Source organism: Poecilia formosa, unplaced genomic scaffold (genome assembly GCF_000485575.1).
Source record: "Poecilia formosa unplaced genomic scaffold, Poecilia_formosa-5.1.2 Scaffold482, whole genome shotgun sequence".
In the NCBI taxonomy this organism is placed as follows: domain Eukaryota; kingdom Metazoa; phylum Chordata; class Actinopteri; order Cyprinodontiformes; family Poeciliidae; genus Poecilia; species Poecilia formosa.
The window spans coordinates 324971-343510 of record NW_006800421.1 but is presented as its reverse complement, the minus strand read 5'-3'; the positions used below and the strand labels follow the sequence as shown (position 1 = coordinate 343510).

The 18540-nt window shown below is 39.8% G+C and overlaps 1 protein-coding gene and 2 long non-coding RNA genes across 4 annotated transcripts; all 3 read right to left on the bottom strand.

Annotated features, from left to right (window-relative positions):
- Positions 1–8093: 8093 nt before the first annotated feature.
- LOC107833940 (uncharacterized) lies at positions 8094–9594 on the bottom strand. 2 transcript variants are annotated; one of them, XR_001659706.1, is made up of 4 exons: positions 9438–9594; positions 9198–9282; positions 8906–9025; positions 8094–8578 (listed from the first exon to the last, which is right to left on the bottom strand). It is a non-coding gene; the product is annotated as an uncharacterized LOC107833940 (long non-coding RNA). The 2 variants fall into 2 exon arrangements; XR_001659707.1 differs by having other exon boundaries at positions 8906–9010.
- Positions 9595–9923: 329 nt separating this feature from the next.
- Positions 9924–15674, bottom strand: LOC107833939 (uncharacterized). The gene is made up of 3 exons (XM_016664385.1): positions 15519–15674; positions 10081–11555; positions 9924–10000 (listed from the first exon to the last, which is right to left on the bottom strand). The coding sequence occupies exons 1-2, from the start codon at positions 15562–15564 to the stop codon at positions 10438–10440; spliced, it is 1164 nt and encodes a 387-aa protein (XP_016519871.1). The 5' UTR covers positions 15565–15674; the 3' UTR covers positions 9924–10000; positions 10081–10437.
- A 1703-nt stretch (positions 15675–17377) lies between these two features.
- LOC107833941 (uncharacterized) lies at positions 17378–18122 on the bottom strand. Its single transcript, XR_001659708.1, has 2 exons — positions 17808–18122; positions 17378–17622 (listed from the first exon to the last, which is right to left on the bottom strand). It is a non-coding gene; the product is annotated as an uncharacterized LOC107833941 (long non-coding RNA).
- Positions 18123–18540: the final 418 nt, after the last annotated feature.

Genomic DNA, 18540 nt, shown 5'->3' with positions numbered 1-18540 from the left:
ACCTTAAAGTTCTTTGATGGTTGTAAAATAGCTATGAAGTTTGATTCTGGGAGGAGAAAGTGGAAAATGTTTTATAGGTTGCTTTTAGCCAAAACAACCCCCTTGGGACTCGCCCGAGTCACTAAAACCAACCTGGTTCAGTAACAAGTGCAAGTTGTAATAAAGAGAGAGAGCGACCGTTAACAGGTGTGCTCTGTGAAGCTAGCTGATTGCGGGCTGCTCGATCTGGCTAATTCACAGGGTGAAAAAGGGTGGGACATCTGGAGGCAGAGGTCGTTAGAAACCAGGCTAGTCTTACTCACGCCCAGCTTAACCCTTCTAGACCCGGAACGTGTCGGTGGTGACATATCTAAATTTGCAGTACCTTAATTCCGCCACACGTAGTCCTATCTGAAAAATTTCAATGGTTTCTGAAATGGGAGACGTTGCACTTTCCAGCAAGTATCAGGTTAATACGGTAACTTCACAGCTGCAGCTGCAGAGCGTGTAATTAATCCGGGGGGCACTCGTTTAATAGACGGTATATTGCGAAAATATCTTGCTGGATATTGAAAGTTCCAGTTGTTATCGATAAATGGGTAAGTATATCATCTCACAGGACATTTAAAGAACTACTTACAATTAAAATAAGGAAGATTTATTTAGGCAGACGCATGAAACTCTGGCGTAAGAGGGTTAAACAGAATGTCCTCTGTATTCTCATCTGTAGTAATACTCAGGAGCTAGAGGCTTCTCAGACCCATTAGACAGAGAGCTGGGTAGCACATCTCCCTCCTCTCAGAAGGGGAAGTAGAGAGAAAGAGAGAAGAGGGGAGGAGGATGTGGCGCAACAACAAATACCAAGGCGTTTCCAGGCTAGCCGAAAAACAGTCCCTCCAGCATGTCCTGGGGGTTTCTGTGGGCCTCGTCCTGGTAGGAAGTGTCCAAAAGATCTCACTAGGGAGGTTTCAGCACCAGCTGAGGTGCCTGACCTCACCTCAGCTGGCTCCTCTCGAAGTTAAAAATCAGTGGCTCTCCTTAGTCCCTCCTGGATTACTGAGCTTCTCAACCTATCACTAAGGGAGAGCCCAGACACCTTATGGAAAAAACTAATTTTGGCCACTTGTGTTTGTGATTTTGTTCTTTCAGTCAAGACCCTTAAACCTATGCCATAGATGAAGGTAGGGACATAGGCCGACTGGCAAATAGAGACCTTTGCTTTTTGATCCAGCTGTCTTTTCACCACGACAGACTGGTACAGTGCACGCTTTACTGCAGATGCTGCACCAATCCGTCTATTGATCAGTTATAGATTCAAACTTTTCCATTGACCCATAACCCGACAGAAAGTCAGCTACTTCATTATCAGCTTCTCTGTTTGTTGCATATCTAACCAACACTGCATTAGGTATTTTAACCCCACATTTCATCAAAACATCCATATTAGCAACAAAAAGAGGAAAAACAACTGCAATACTTCAGGTCTGTTCAAACTCCCTCCTGGCTAGTTCGCCAGGATTAACGTAGTATATCTGTGTAAACGGTATGCTATATTTCTAAATAATTGAAAATGGATTGTGACCAACAAGGTCAATGGGCTAGTTCTCAGAAGTCAAGATACGACTCAAAAAAGGTGTAGACAGACTAGAAGTTGCAGATTTGAGTGCCTTGTATTCACTGATTAATTATATACATCACAAGAAAAAAAACATTCATATGGCCATATTAAGTATAAAAACAACAAGGAAAACAATTAAATTAACAAATCAAAGAAACATAATCAGTTCTGTAGTTCCGGCAACAAGCCACACCATTCAGTTCATAACCCCCCTGAACTAGGGTGGTTCAGTGTGTTTTTCAGGTGAGTTGGTTAGTGGCTGCAACTCGCATGCTGACAAAAGTCAGATCAGAGTGGGAACGATTTTGTTCATGGGCTGCAGGAAGTCTCCCAGCCTGGTGGGGAAACCAAATCTTAACACCACAGGTGAAATCCTTTTAGGCTCTTGGACCTGATTCTTCAGCTCGCCGTCAAACCTGACCTGTATAATAAAGCAGGACCAGTCTCAAATATATAATCAAAACATTCCAGTGTGCACACAAAAAATAACAATTGGCACTCATTGCACTATGAATAATCCTGATAATCATTTTGCTAATCAATGCATTTCCAAATACAAAATTTCTAGATAAATCTTATTCATAAAAAGTAAATAAATATGCTCCATACAAAATCAACAATGTAAAAAACATCAAGTTGGGCAAATACTTTAAAATTCAAGGCACCTCATTGTTCTCCAATTTGTTTGTACAGAGTCGCAATAGTGCATCCGGATTGATATCAACTAACCCCAAGTCTTCATAAAATGACTCACCATTTCCGCAGTTGATAAGGCATACAAGCAGTTTTGTGTTTCTCTTATCCCTCAACTCACGCCCGGAGACTCCTAAAGTTAGTACAATCTTAGCATCATACAAGATTACAGAAAAACAGAATGTTGCACTTAACCGACCTGCAGCTCTGCTCTCCCAAACTTGTTCTAATCCCCCATGCTTTTCGCTCCAGCTTTCTGACGGATTATGGGTCAGCAAATGAGCCGACGGTGGTACATGTGACTCAAACGCTCAACAATGATTGGCTGCTTAGTAAATCTCGCAAGAATTACTGTTATATATCAAACTATCGCAAGATTTTGGAAGGTGAAGGGGATAAAAAGTAGCGATCCAGAAAATGGAACTCAACATTTGCACTCGGGTTACAATAATGTTATGGATTCTGTATTTTCCTCCATCTCTTTTAGCCTCTTTCATCTGCTTAACACGCTGCAGCATACATAACCATGTTTATAAGTGACTGCTGGCAGTCATATGTAAACAGACTGAAACTGATTAGAGTACCATTTAGGGAGGTCACAGATTGCAGAGATGAATAAAAAGCTAAACTTGCTACAATCTTTGCCTCTCTTGGCTTCTTGTCACTTGGCCCCAGCGTTGGACGGTGAATGTAACATAAGAAGCATGATGTTCCATTTGGATGATATGTATGGCTTGTGAAATTTGATAATTTTTTTAGCATTAAAGCTTGTTTGTAAGTGACTGCTTATATATAACCAAATCTCATTATTTCTCAAGGTCATTTAGTGGTTCTTGTCGGGTCCTGAAATTGGTTAACAGACATGGGTGGTGAACAGAGACAGAGATGAATGAACTTCGACAATTAACAAGATCCTAAGATGCTTAAACTCCTCCACTTGGGTCAGGACAATCTTCCCTGACCCAAATAAGGCGCTCTACCCTTTTCCAGCTCAAGACCATGGCCTTGGATCTGGAGGTACTGATCCTCCTCCTGGCCGCTTCACACTCATCTGCTTACTGCTCCAGTAAAGCTGTAGATCATGACCTGATGAAGCCAGTAGGGCCACATCATCTACTAAAAGCAGAGGCGTGAACCCAAGGCCACCAAAATGGATCCCTTCAAAACTCTGGTTGCGGAAAATGTGGCCTCGGACAGAAAACCCCAAATCAAAAAAAAATCTAATCAAATTTTATTCATATATCACATTTCAACAACAAGGCATTTCAAAGAGCTTTATACCATGAAAACACAAAAATACAAAGTCATAGAAACACAGCCAACAACTGAAACATTACATTTTCTCACTACATATCAGATTGTTAATTAATGTCCCATTAATTAACGCATGGCTCTCATCTCGAGTCATGCGATGAGATGAGACCAACTATGTTATGATTCATGTCCTGTCCATGCTGTGTTAAGCGCTCATTCAGTTCACCTGCCACGCCTGATTGCTTACCTGTTCCACCTGGGCCTTGCCCTACTTAAACACCCCTCAGCCTCTGCTTCCTTGGCAGATTATCAACAGCCATGAGCCAGTAGAGATCCAGTGTTCTTTCCAAGCCTTCAGTGTTTCTTTGACCCCCCTTCTGACCACGGATTTACCCCTCCTGCCAAGCCCTTCATGTATCCCTTCTATTCTGGACCCTGACCCAAGCTCTGCCTCACAACCACCGATTTCCGCCTGCCCCTCAAAACTAAGTTTGCTCTCTCTGTCCTCCTGTGTATGACCTCAGCCTGATCATCGACAAAGTCCCTGGGTTTTGCATTTTGGATCGCCCCATTGAGATCTTCATTGCCTACACAGAAGCTTGTTCCACTGGTTTCCTGCATCTTCCTATCATCAGACCCTCTGTTCCTCTGCTCCACCCGTCCACTGCTCTACAGGTCAGTTAAGCTGAACATTTCTAAGATATCCCTCCTTTATCCAGTCTTCTCCTCTCTCTCCTCAGTGCTGTGTTTGACCTCTCCCTGAGCAGAAACCAGTATCTGAAAAAATAAACTTTCCTTTTTGTATACTCCTGTGTGTGGTTGAATTTCCGGGTCCCCTCTGAGTGTCCTTACAAACAATTTCTAGTTAGAACCTCTCAACCTTGCACACCAGCTAGGGCTCCCACCAGAGAGGTGACTTTCCATGCCCAGTGATAAAGTCTATCGTCCAGGGTCAGATGGCCATGGTCCCCTCCCTCGGCCTTCTAACATCCCACATTGCATCCAGCCCTTCTGGCCCCTCCTCCCACAGTTGGTGAGCCCATGGGAAGGTGAATCCACTTTAGGCTGAACCTGGTCAGACTCCATGTGTTTTGGTAAGCACCAGATGCTTGCCAAGGAGCACCAACTCCAGGGTGGTGCCCTGGTGACCTGCATCCAGGTGAGGGAACACTGTATCCACCGATTGTGCTCTTCATAAAGGGTCTTTGGGCTGCTCTTTGTCATGACCTAGGACCTCTAGCATTGGGTGACCCTACAAGGGGTATGAAGCCCCTGACAGCATAACTCCTAGAGTCACTTCAACACTCAAACCCTGTCATCATGATACGGTGGCAGCCTATGGAGAGGTGAAGAGAAAATAGGAAATGTATTTAAATATAAAATTGCCTAAAAAAATAACAAAATGGGTCAAAATGAATTAAAAATGAGCGTACCTCATTGCTCCAGTCTACTAAAACAATTTTACACTGATTTTGAGTAATTGGGTCACAGTTTAGTGAGAACTTCTGCCCAGGTTCTCACTAAAACCAGAAACATACGTAGACCACATAACACCAGTTTTAAAGTCCCTACACTGGCTCCATGTAGCTCAGAGAATAGAATAGAAAAATACTGTTAGTTTATAAATCACTGAACGGTTTAGTACCACAGGACATTAAAGATCTGCTGTTGTATCAACATTCCAGACCCCTCAGGTCTTCTGGTTCTGCTCTGTATCCAGAACCAAAACCAAACGAGGAGAAGCAGCATTCAGCTTCCAAGCACCACAAATTTACAGAAAACTGTAAAACAGCTGAAACACTGAGTGCCTTTAAATCTCGACTAAAAACCCACCTGTTTAGAGTTGTATTTGAAACGTAATCAATTACGAATTTAATGACAGCTCTTAACTTAATGTAATGTTTTGATTGTTGATTCTATGTTGCATGACTCTGTGTTTTCATGTTTTTATTATGTAAAGCACTTTGAAATGCCTTGCTGCTGAAATGTGCTGTACAAATAAAATTGGATTGATTGAATACTTAGGATCTAATATAAATATACCTACAAATTATAAAAAGGACTCAAATCGAAAATAAATGTCTGTGCCTCATCTAAAGAGACTAGTAGAATTATTTCACACTGATTTTGCATCAATAGGCCAGACCGAGGTGGCCGAGGCCCCGGGAAGCCTCGGAGGATTTATCGGTCAGAAAGGCTCCAGAGAGCCGAGAGAGACTCGGAGGGACCCGGAGCGGCAACACTTACCTCTGTTAACAAGTCAACATGTTATTTCCACCCTGCGCTCAAAATGGAGGCTGACTTGAAGAAAAAGATCAGTTAGTTTCAGTTTCTTGTGTTTTCTTCAGTGTCCAGAATCAAAGTTTGATTCATTTGAATAAATATTAACAGTTCAGTTTGAGTTTACAAAGTGAAATAAAACTAGAATAAAGATAGAAAACTTTCAGTATTTCTGTTTTGCTGTTATTGAAGAAGATTTGGAGCTGAGCAGTTTTTTGTTCTGCAGAAAACCAGCAGAACAAACGAGTTTAACAGGTTTTTGATTGTGGATTATGAGCGCTCACTGCCCTCTGGTGGTGAACTGTCGTAACTACAGATATCCCACTACATACTAACCAGGTCATTTGTTTAACTTAATTTGTTCTCATTTTCACCTTTATTATCGGGTCAAATAAAATCAGCTTAAATTAATGTTGTTAAAGAGCCACTGCAGGGTTAATAAATGGAAAATAAAATTAAACAGTTAAAAATCCTCACAAAAAGAGGATGTCTAACTTTAAGAATAAAGCCTGAAAAAAATATATAAACTATAAAAATGTGTAATTAAATCCACCTGCTGAGATCAGAGCATTGAGCAGGATGAAAATATCTAATGGAAAAAAATTCATTATAAAAGTTAAAGTTTAAAATGTTATTAGTTAATATTTCTTATTTAACTGCAATCTGTTGTATAACTGAATTCATCTGTGAATAAATGTATTACATATACAACAATATCATGGTGCAACTGTTAATGTTATTTAAATACTTTTATCTGTTTTAAATGACTTGGAACAGGAAAGTTATATGGTGGTGGTTTAAAACCTCGGCAGAATTTAATTTCATGCTTCTAAATAAAAGTTTAAGGGTGAAAACAAGAAAAGTAAAATGCATTATTTAATATAAAGCTAACGGAGGATATGAACTCGTTTCCATAGCTCTTAATGTGAAAGTATTCAAAAGAAGTGGAAGTGATGTGTAAATTCTCCAGCTTAATGGTATAGCTGTAGTTTCTTATCACCATAGACATCACACTTATTGTTTTGAAAAACACAAACCGGAAGTGTTTTATTTGTCTTCCGCTTTCCTCTTTAAATTTGTCTCGTGTATAATATAAAAATTACTTAATAATGTTGTAATGTTATTTACATATTTAAAAATATTATTTAGTAACTTAGTAATAATTATCATTAATACAATATTTATAAAATTATTCAATCTCCCAATTATCATAAAGGTTCTTTAAAACCCCAGCAACTTAGTCTTGCAAGAATATTTTACGCTTTCTTATTTTCCTGTTAGATCCACAAGAGCATCAGTACATAATACATTTTCAAATATTAGTAAAAGTGTGCAGTTTCTTCATCACCGTCATCATCCTCTCCCGTCTCCATCCAAACTGATATCTGATCCTCCTCTGACCCACAGCTTTCCTGTCAGACCTCAGATGTTCCACCTCAGTCATGGACTCTCCTGCTGCCACCAGTTTGTCTCCAACCACGTTAGGAGACGCTGCTGCCTCCACCTCCAACTTGTCTGTGTCTAGCAGTGAAGACGCAGCTGGAGAGGCTGAACCGGAACAAGGCTGCAGGTCCAGATGGTGTCAGTCCCAGAGTCCCTCTGTGGGATTCTGCAGCGTCTCTTCACCCTTAGCCTGACCCAAGAGGAGGTTCTGTTGTTGTGGAAGACATCCTGCCTGGTTTTGGTACCGAAGAAAACACATCCATCAGTCATCAACGACTGTAGTCCTGTTGCCCTGACAACCCACATCATGACGGTCCTGGAGAGACTCTGGTGGCCCACTTGAGGAAGCAGACGAACTCAAATCAGAACCCCCTGGTGTTTGCTCATCGCCGTGGAGTTGGAGTTGATGATGCCGTCTGACACCTGCTTCAACAAACCCAGTGTCATCTGGACGAAGCAGGCAGCACAGTGAGGATCAGGTTCTTTGATTCTCAGGTACATTGAACATAGTTCAGCCTGATTGGTTCTGTTAGAAACTCCAGAAGACGAAGGCGGAGGCCTCAACAGTCGTCTGCGTCTGCGACCACCTGACAAACAGACCACAGGTTGTGAGAGTGAAGGACTGAGTGTCTAACCAGGTGGTCAGCAGCACAGGAGCACCACAGGGCTCTGTACTCACCATTCCTTTCACTCTCTACACTTCAGACTTGCAGCACAAGTCCGACTTCTGTCATCTGCAGGAATACTCAGACGACTCTGCAGTTGTTGTGTGAATCAGAGAAAGACAAGAGGCCGAGTACAGAGATCTGGTGGAGCGCTTTGTGGGAACCATCATCTAATCTTGACTGTAAACAAAACAAAGAAGATGGTTGTTGATTCCAGGAGAAACAGGGTTGGATCAAACCCTATTTCCATCATGGGAGAAGATGTGGAGGTGGTTCAGGAACATAAATACCTCTGTGGTCACCTTGACAACAGACTGGACTGGAGAATCAACAGTGAAGCCGTCTATAAAAAGAGACAGAGCAGACTGCACTTCTCCAGGAAGCTAACATCCTTCAAGGTTTGCAGCACGATGCTGCAGATCTACAAGTCTGCTGTTGAGAGTGTCGTCTCTTCTGCTATCATCTGTTGGTGCAGCAGCATCAGAACCAGGAACCTCAAAAGGCTCAGCAATCTGATAAAGAAGGCTGGATTTGTTCCGGTTCTGTTCTGGAGACGACTGGAGCATCTGGAGATGATGATGCAAAGAAGGATTCTTCATAAGAGTCAAGAAAGCTATGGACAACTCTGACCATCCTCTTCATGAGTCTGTATGGGGGAAAACAGAGCTTCATCAGTCAGAGGCTTGTTCAGATTTGATGAAATACAGACTGCTACAAAAGATCTTTCCTGCAACAGCAATCAGCCATCTATAACAGAAGAATCTGAATTTATGAGCTACAACTACATTTAGTTTCCCTTTGGGATTAGTAAAGTCAAAGCATGTTTGGGTAATTCTTGCACACTGCTCAAAGTTTGATAGAAAAAAATATTGAACAGTTGGAAGATATGGTGGAAGCATTTTTTGTGGTTTCAATGAAATTAACAAAGAATGTAAAAATCTAATTAGGTTTAGCTTTACCTAAGCTGTTTCACCTGTTTGCAGCTCGTTTTCCTGTTTGCAGCTCGTTTCTGATCTAGTCATCATCTCCTCAACTTTAATCTGTTACAACCAGTAGATCAACAGGTGCAGCAGGTCTTCTTTATATTGGCCAACTCAAGTCATGAGACATGAGTTCATGGAGAAATGAAATAAAGAGAAAAGACAACAGAGTTTTAAAAAAAACAGAGAATATTCATCTAAAGAGAAAAAAGAAAAAGTTTGAAATTTGATCTCAATTTCATTCACATTTAAAATTGTCAGCCAGGTAAAAATAGTTTTTCTTACTTTTTTCATCAACAGGGTTCTCTTATCTACCTCCACCTGACTGGTGGTGTTGAAGGTGAAGGTTCACAGGCTGAGGAGATCCAACCTGGGATGACCAGAGACATTATTGATCTGCAGACTCTGAATCTGGGGTCAGAAACCAACGCTGGCTTCTCAAATATTCAACATCTGACTGATGAACAGGTGAAATTTCAAAATAAGATTTTATGGCAATGCTTGGTTTGTTATTGAAGGACCTACTTCACATGATCTGTCTCTTTATTCTGTGTCCTCAGCTGTCCCCCTGTTGCACCAGGAATCTTCTTCTATGGACATTCAGCAGGATTTTCTGTGTCCCCTCAGTCCTCTGTGTCTTCTCTCTCCTGATTGGTCCAATGCTGTTGTCTTGTTTCACTGATGGTGGAGAATCAACACATGATCAGACACACATTCCTTCATTTCTGTCTAAATAAGAGATCACTGAATCAGACTTTCTGATCAATTCATAATTATGTCCTCACCATTTCTAAAACCTACTATAGCCAGTAGATCAGCAGGTCCTCTGCTCTATTCCTGATCCTCCTTCCATCAGCACAAAGCTCATCAAAGCTCTGCTGTTATGAAAGGACTCAAAAAAATCACACAAAACAAAAGTGTCAGTAAGGAGAAAGTACAGCAGAAAACAGGAAATAGATTTGAATGTTGAACATTTTTCGTTGTGTAAAAGTGCATGTCCTTACATTTTTTTCAACTGGGTTCTCTTATCTTCCTCCATCTGACTGGTGGTGGTGAAGGTGGAGGTTTACAGGCTGACGAGATCCAACCTGGGATGATCAGAGAATCAGAGATCTGCCACCAGCAGGAGGGAAGCAGCATCATGTGAAAGTGGAATGAAAAAACTTACAAGCAGCGTGAAAGACAAGGGATCCAGAAGGTAGGAACCACATGGACAACGACGAAAGGATCCAACGATGAGCAGCTACAACCTGAAAGATTGAAAACTTGGAGAGTGGATTAGTAGAGGAACAGGAAAGAATAATTTACTATACTGGAGAGCACTATGTAGGGAAGAACCACTGTCACACCTGAAACATGGAGAGTAGAGGAAAACGCAAAGATGAAGAAAACCGTGGTGCAAGGAGCTACCTAAGGCTTCCACAGGCTTGCTAGAAACCCATTGGCTTTAATAAAAAACCAACAAGAAGTGATGATGTTCTTATTCAACTTCCCAAAACGGTCTTCGGTTTTTACGGATCCCAATCTACTCGGAGTCACTTGACAGGACGTAGCGAGGTCTAAACCACACGTGTCTGGAACTCTCTCTTGCTGTAATTCCACTGGATGTTGAAGGTTTTGGTTCCTCTTCCATGTCACATGGCATCATCCTTGGTGGGGGTCTGAAAACACGGGGTGACAAAATAGGACGTTTACGCGCTATTTTACAAGAGGGACTGAGGACGGGGGGTGACAGTCCAGGATCCTTACGTGATGACAACACGTTAGCAACACTGTCCCTGGTCCTCTTGGCACGGAGGTCCTTTTCAGGAAGAGGACGTGCCCGAAAAACTGAAAAGAGATCACCACTTGGAGGAAGACCGATCTTGGTCCTCTTGGCAGGAGGCTCCTCTTCAGAAACGGTGTCTCTGGTCCTCTTGGAGGGGAACTCATCATCAGCTTGGTTCTCCCTGATCCTCTTGGCAGGAGGCTGCTCTTCAGAATCACTGTCCTTTCTCCTCTTCCCGTTTATGCCAGTCACAGATGTCACATGAGCCGCGTCCTCTTTCATACCTACCTGATGAAGAGGCTTTGATGAAGGGTCGTCCGCCTTTGCAGCATCCACCTTCTTTGTAGCTCTCCTGGCGCGGCCAAAAGTCAAAGAAGCCACTAAACTTTTCCAGCCCCCGAGAGGTTGTGGCGAGACACCGATTGGTCCAGAGTCCTCTGGACGCAAAATTGGCTCTTCCTGTTTGTCAAGTCCAGGTGTGAATTTAAAGCTGGAAGGAAGCACGGTACCAAAACTAAGCTTTGATGGTGGGTCTTCCTCCTTCGCAGCATACACCATATTTGTTATTCTTCTGGCGCGTCTGGAAGTCAAAGAAGCCCCCTTCTCTTCCAAACCTACCTGATGATGTTGCAAGGTCGCGATAGGTCTGGACTTCTCTGGACGCAAGTCATCCTGGTCTTCATTACCTACCTCGTCCCCAATGGAGCTGGTAGAACAGTCCACAGACTGCAGAGCTGAACTATACCTCAACTCCTCTCCATGGTCTTCAGAAACCACATCGGCTTCATTTAACCACACCTTACCGTGTTCCTTACCGTTGTCTGGATTTCCCTCCAACGTTGGGGATCCATCTGCTGGAAGCGCCATGGTATGGGCTGTAAAGGAAAAAACAAAGCAGAAAGAGCTATAATTCAGTATCTTAGCCTTCACAAAAGTCCAAAGCAATGTTTAGAGGGAGCACTGAAATACAATAACCCAGGTTTGTGAATGTGTTTGTTTTTCTTGAATATATTTAGTTAACAATATTATTGCAACACCAGATGTGATTATACAAGAAGAACGGGAATTAAGAGATAAAATAAATAAAGCTCATCTTTAGTCACCAAAAAACACAATTTTAGATAAAAACCAGAATGCACTCTAAAACTAAAGGGTCAAACATGTATAGACCATCACCACTCAGACAAACAAACTTGCAGCTAGGGCTGTATAATAATATCGATATCGTGATATATATCGATATTTTCTTGCCTAGAAAAAAATCGATATTCATCCGCAAGTATCGTAACATCCAACTGTCACCTTGCTCACTCACTGCTTGCTTCGCCGGGAGAGTGATTCGGTCATCAGGCTTAGAGTGATTCCTTCAGATGTTAAGTGTCAAGGTTAAAAAGGTATCAAACTATTCAAAGCAGGGTACTTGGTGCATTTTATTTACTTTACAAATGCATGTAAGCTACAGTTTGTACTGTTTCAATTAAAAGAAACATGTTTTCTCACCACTTCTTTGATTCATTTTGTCCAGTTGTTGACTTTAAGTCTGTGTCCATGTCCAACCAGAGCCATGTATTGTGTAGTTGGTGCTTTTAATCAGTTTTCAGTTAAATTAATTCAATCCAACTCTATAACAGTCACAGAATATCACCAAAATCAATCTGTCCCTCTAAAATCTTTCAGAAAATCGCAAAAGTGTATTGAATTGTATTGTTTGCTGAATATCGCAATATATATCGTATCGTGGGCAGAATATCGTGTGATTATTGTATCACTACAGCCCTACTTCTTGGTACCAATCAATCATTAAAGACAACAAATCAAATTTAGACTTATTGGTAATTCATCCTTAGCCATAAACTCTTAAACATTTGGAAACATAAATTAAAGAGCTATACACTGTGTTTAGGACTTTTAATAGCTAATGAAACACCTGTAATCTTAGATTGTGCCATTAGTGTGAATAAAATAAAGCCCTGCAACAAGTTACTCAGTTTACCCTTCTATAACACATCCTCACAAATCTTTGATGCTACTGGTACATTTTATCATTCTCAATAATAGCCAGGGATACGATATGTGATCCATTCATTATACTTAAATCACTGCTTACACAACTTTAACACTTTAAAAGCATCAAAGTTTAAAATATATATATTTCCAATAGCATTGTAAATTACCAAAATATTAATTGTAGCTAATCAAACTAAATTCCTTTGAGCTCCACAATTTTTCACAATCACAGCCACAGCTGCTCTGACGACCCATCAGTACTGCCTTCATACACCCACATACAGCCAACAGCAGAAATGTACACCTATAAAATGAAAAGTTTTATAGATGTACATCTTTTAAATAAACAGGCCGACATAAGTGGCTTTCCTCCCGTTTCCAGGGGCTCCAACAAAAAATTAAACTGTTTATTTGGTTTAGAAAACATATCCGGTGTTGAAATAGCCGTTGTATTTTGTCTGGTGATAAGCCAGACAAAATAATTAAAATAATAATCTGCATCCCTTATAGGTAATTTTATTTATATAGCACATTTTCAGCAACAAGGCAATACAAAGTGCTTATGTGTGCATGATGCCTCAAAGTCTCACTATCACATGTTAATATTACTCCAAATGGGTCAGTTATGGCTGAAGGTGGTGTTATGAAATTCATTACATCAGTCAGAAGATCATGGCTGCACACAACCCAGCAAGAAACTCAGAGGAATGTTGACACAATTATATTGCTCCAAATGCTTCTTTCAATATTACCATCTCCATGGAGACAAAGATCAACAAAATGTAATCAGTGTGAAAATATATTACAGCTTTAAATATGCAAAGGACCAACACAGCATTACGTAAACCACTAATTATTCAAAACTCCTCTTTCTTGGAAAAATAAAACTAAACAATAAGTTTAAATATAAGCTAAACTACTTATAAATAATATAGGGCCAATATATATCTAAAAACTTTTCTAATATTCAAATATTAAGGTTTTATTTTAAGCAGCGTCTCCAAGGAGACCAAATGTGTTTTGGGGGCATTTTCTGAAACCTGGACCAGGCGCTGACTTCTTATTCCAAAGATCTGAATAAAACAAAACGGATCTTCTAAAACCAGAAATAACTTTTTAAACCACATAAGCAATGTAAAACCTTTAACTAACAAATGAGTCACAACTGGACCAACTGAAAGCGAGATCTTTGTTTTTCTAATGAATTTTAACATTCACAGTTAACATTCATTTTAGTAATATGTCACTAATGGAGCAAAACATTGTTTTTCTGGTGTTGAGAACTTGCAATAAACTAAATAATTTAGTTACTTTGTGAAATCAACAGGCACACATTGATTGTTCTGTAAAGATGTTTTTCTTTTAAAATCAGTTCACCCATGTAGGAAAACTAAACACACATTAAGTCTATCAATAGATAGGAGAAGGCACATGTCTGCAAGTGTTTCCTAATTTTTATTGAAGTCATTTAAAATAATGTCACCAACGTATCCATGGAAACTACATATATTTGTCTGGGCTTTTTTTTTTTTTTTTAACGGACAAGGAACCATCCAGTTTACCAAGAAATGGATTCCAAAGTCATCAAAGCTGATTTTCACAAAGAAATTGTTATTTCGTTTGTGAAAATCAGCTTTAATTGATGATCACTACGACTATACCCAATTCATTGCCTATTAATGGTCTATCATTAACGTCCACACACACACTTATAATGCTCATAGCTGGGGCAACAGAGGTAGGAGTTTGCCCTGCAATGGCCGCCTCTGTCGTTTAGTCCTTGAGCAAAACACTTCTCCCACCTTTAGATGGAGTTTATTGCTGGCACGATACAACATCTGTGGCTACAGTCCTTTAGCTTATTATCATCAGTGTGTGAAGGCTGCATGAATGGAAATGTTATGTTAAGGGTCCTCGAGTGTCCTAATAAATCATCACATCTAATGTCATTAACATGGAAACCAAGTACGTTTGTCAGGGCATAAAAAAAAATAATAATAAAAATAAAGGCCAAGAATTGGACAGACATCTGACTGTTTTTTCAAACCAGCAAAAGTATTTTTCTCAAACACTAGTGTTATTATCCAAGACATTTATCCACAAATGCCAATATGCTAACACTTTAGTCACTAAACAATTTAAATTAGCTCAAATTTCTTTGACCCCACAAATGCAAAAGAGAACTATTAAAGCTATATATTTCAAAGAAATCATCAAAATTTCAAAGAACTGGACACCAAAGTCATCTAACCTGATAGTCTTAGATTATATATAACCCTTTTGTTTTGTCAAATCAATTCACCCATGTTTCCTGGCTATGCTAAAAAATAAACAGACCATGTAAACAATTAAAATCTACGCTGTTATAAGCGTAAATACCATTTAATATATATATATATATATATATATATATATATATATATATATATATATATATACATTTATAAATTATATATAAACATATAAAGGTATTTCATTTAGCGTATCCATGGAAACAGTGTTTATCACAGCATTTTTCAAAAAAAATAACGGTCAAGAAACAAGCTAATTTTACAGAAATTTGACGTTAATTTAACTAATTTGACTATAATTAAGTAAAATACACATTTCTTAGACCACCACACCACAGTTTAACATTCCTGACATTTCCAGCGAAATTCAGTTAAGAAACGGCTCATTAGTTAAGAACAATCTATGCTATTAAAGAATGCTACTTGTCTTTTTTTTCAGCAGCAGTCAGTATTTCTTTAAAACACACACACAAAATAAGTCACTAATATCTTTGTAATAACTTTCTTTCATTTATTTAAAGTAGTAAAAATGATTTTAACCTTCCAGCCGATCTCCCTGCTGGTGCTTCTCCTGGCCAGGAACCATCTTTCGCAGGTTTGTTTTGTCACAGGCTTCTTCAGCAAGTGCGATTTTCAGCAAATGCTTCGTCAGAAAGTTTTGCTAGCAGACTTCTAGACAAGCTCAATCCTTCCGAGGCTTCAAATGCTTCTTCAGGCGTCTCTCTCAAAAGTCCCATCGAAAAGGGGAAGAATTCAGAAGGTCCGCGTTATTTATAGGGTTGAGAACGCTAACGTCGTTTCCATGACTTTCAATGACGAACGCACGCGCTGCAAGTATCGCGTTGTCTTATTACTCCTATGCTGCCACCTACTGGCCAATCAGTCTAAGTGTGGCGGGAACAGTGTGATAATTGGCAACTTAAATTCAAACGCATTGTTTTAGTAAAGATAAAATTGGTTATAATGACTCCACTTTAAAAGTTACCTTAAGGCACACAGACCCGCTTACAGATGAGGCTTGAGACAATCTCAATTCAATAAGTTTATTTATTACACCATTGTTTTAGTTAAAAAATATTAGCTTAAAACCACTCACACATTAAACGCCAGTTCTGGCTCAACTCAGGGAAGAGTGAAATTCGGGGTAGTGTTCTAAAAGAAAAGAAACGCAGCACACGAAACAAGGCAAAAACAAAAGAAAATCGTGCACCAAACCAGAAGGACCACCACCCGGAAAGTCCACCACCAACACCACGAGCTGGCCGTTCCTGTCAAAATAAAGGAGAGAGACATTCAAATTACAGACAATACATTTATGCAGTTCAGCCAAATTAGCCACACTGTACGAGTGGTAGGAGCCAGCTTTACGCCGACCAGGACGGCGGGCATGAAGCCAGCAAACAGGCTGGCTTCATGCCAGCCTGCCTGGATATGCAACAGAAGCTGAGCTAAAGCTAAGCTAACAAATGTCAAGTGTGGGAAGATTCTTACCAGAAGGACGATTGATCGGCGATCAGAGCGTCATTAAGCGCATTGTTTGAGCGCACGCATTATTTTGCAGCTGTTATACAGAAAACGTAAATATATCACAAGTAATAAGCTTGATTGAGCGAGATGAAGCCTGCCTTACCGAGCGTGCAGCACCAACAAACGCCGCGGTCTGAACCGGAAGGAAAACAACGTGATGTCAGCCAGCGCCACAACCAATTAGATGCAGGCACTTGTGTGGTGCGTCCAAAGGCCACAGGGCATACTGCCACATAAGTTCACAATGTCATTTTTAAAACTTAAGCAACTGACGCGACATTATATTTCAGCTTTCATTCTTAACTATGCCAGTTTCGGACCTCCAAATGGGAAAACTCTCTGCTGTGAAGCCTGGATTGTAAAACATAATTCAAATTCAAAATTCAATTAAAAAAATACTTTTTTGAATCAAAAGGAAAATTAAATGTTGTCAATAAATGTTCTCTCTAATTTTTCATGTGTCTGGGCATACACAAAAGCTCCCTGAGCACACTGAGGACCACTGTGAGCAACATCAGATGTGCACACTGTAACCTCACACATCACAGCCGTTCAAAATCAGTGTGTTAGTTTTAGGGAAGTCAGCTGTTCGTTGTACTTGTTCAAAAGAGGAATAAAGTTGTTAAAGCATTTATCTGCCTCCTCCTTGCTTTTGCCCGCCAGCGGAGCAGAAACGATAGGAGCTTGTTACCAGCGAACGAGCCGAAATAGAGACCAGCCCGTTTAAAAGCAGCCTCTGATTGGACTCTGAGCCAATCAGAGTCCACACATCCTCCTTTTCATACAGGTCTTTAGACCCGGACTAAACATTATCATTTCATCCCGCATCGTGATGCTCGACCATTAAGAAAGGATAACCTATCCTTAATGGGGTTTTTTTTTTACAAGTATTTACCTGCAAGACAAAGAAAATGATTAGTGACCAAATGATCGCAGAAGGCCTACATTCAAGGACTCTGTTCAGGCGGTCATTGACGTCAATCTGTGACGTTTGACTCGCGATTTGAGTTTTAAATCCGAGGATCACGTCATGAAAGACTAGCTGAGGCAGTCAGGTCCAGGTTATGCAAAGGCCTTGTTACGTACAGTATTTGAATGTAGGATTTCATTTTTTAGTCTTAAAGTTTGATTATGATCAATATCACGCATTTTAATTAAAATAAGTCATTAACAGATTATACAAAGAAATTAAACACTATATAAGTGGTTAATAATAGTTATATAATGTATAAAAATAATATATATAAGCATAATTATATATACAACACACATCCTTCTTTTCCTTTAAATAAAGACCTGGACTAAAAATTCTCTTTTCACCCTGCATTGTGATGCTTGACCATTAAGAAAGGATAACCTGTCCTTAATATCTTTTTGTTTTTTTTTTGTTTTTTTTGCTTTTGTTTTATCTTAGAAGAACTTACCTGCGATCCAATATAATGATCAGGCCTACATTCAAGGACTCTGTTCAGGCGGTCATTGACGTCAATCTGTGACGTGTGATTCAGGGTTTGAGTATCCGAGGATCACGTCACCAATGACCAGCTGAGCCAATCAGGTGCAGATTACGAACAGGCCTTATTACTTACAGTATTTCAATGTATTCTTTATAATTTTATATATTTCTATTTATAGCCCCTTTAGTTAAGATTGTATGTAATTTTTTTTTTTTTTTTTTTGCTTCTTTTTTTTTCCTCGAAGAACTTACCTGCGATCCAGTATAATGATCAGGCCTACATTCAAGGACTCTGTTCAGGCGGTCATTGACGTCAATCTGTGACGTGTGATTCAGGGTTTGAGTATCCGAGGATCACGTCACCAATGACCAGCTGAGCCAATCAGGTGCAGATTACGAACAGGCCTTATTACTTACAGTATTTCAATGTATTCTTTATAATTTTATATATTTCTATTTATAGCCCCTTTAGTTAAGATTGTATGTAATTTTTTTTTTTTGGTAATATAAATATACATTTTATAAACTGTTAGAATATTTGCGTTTTTGTTTTTACAAACACTGACTTGACAAAAAAAG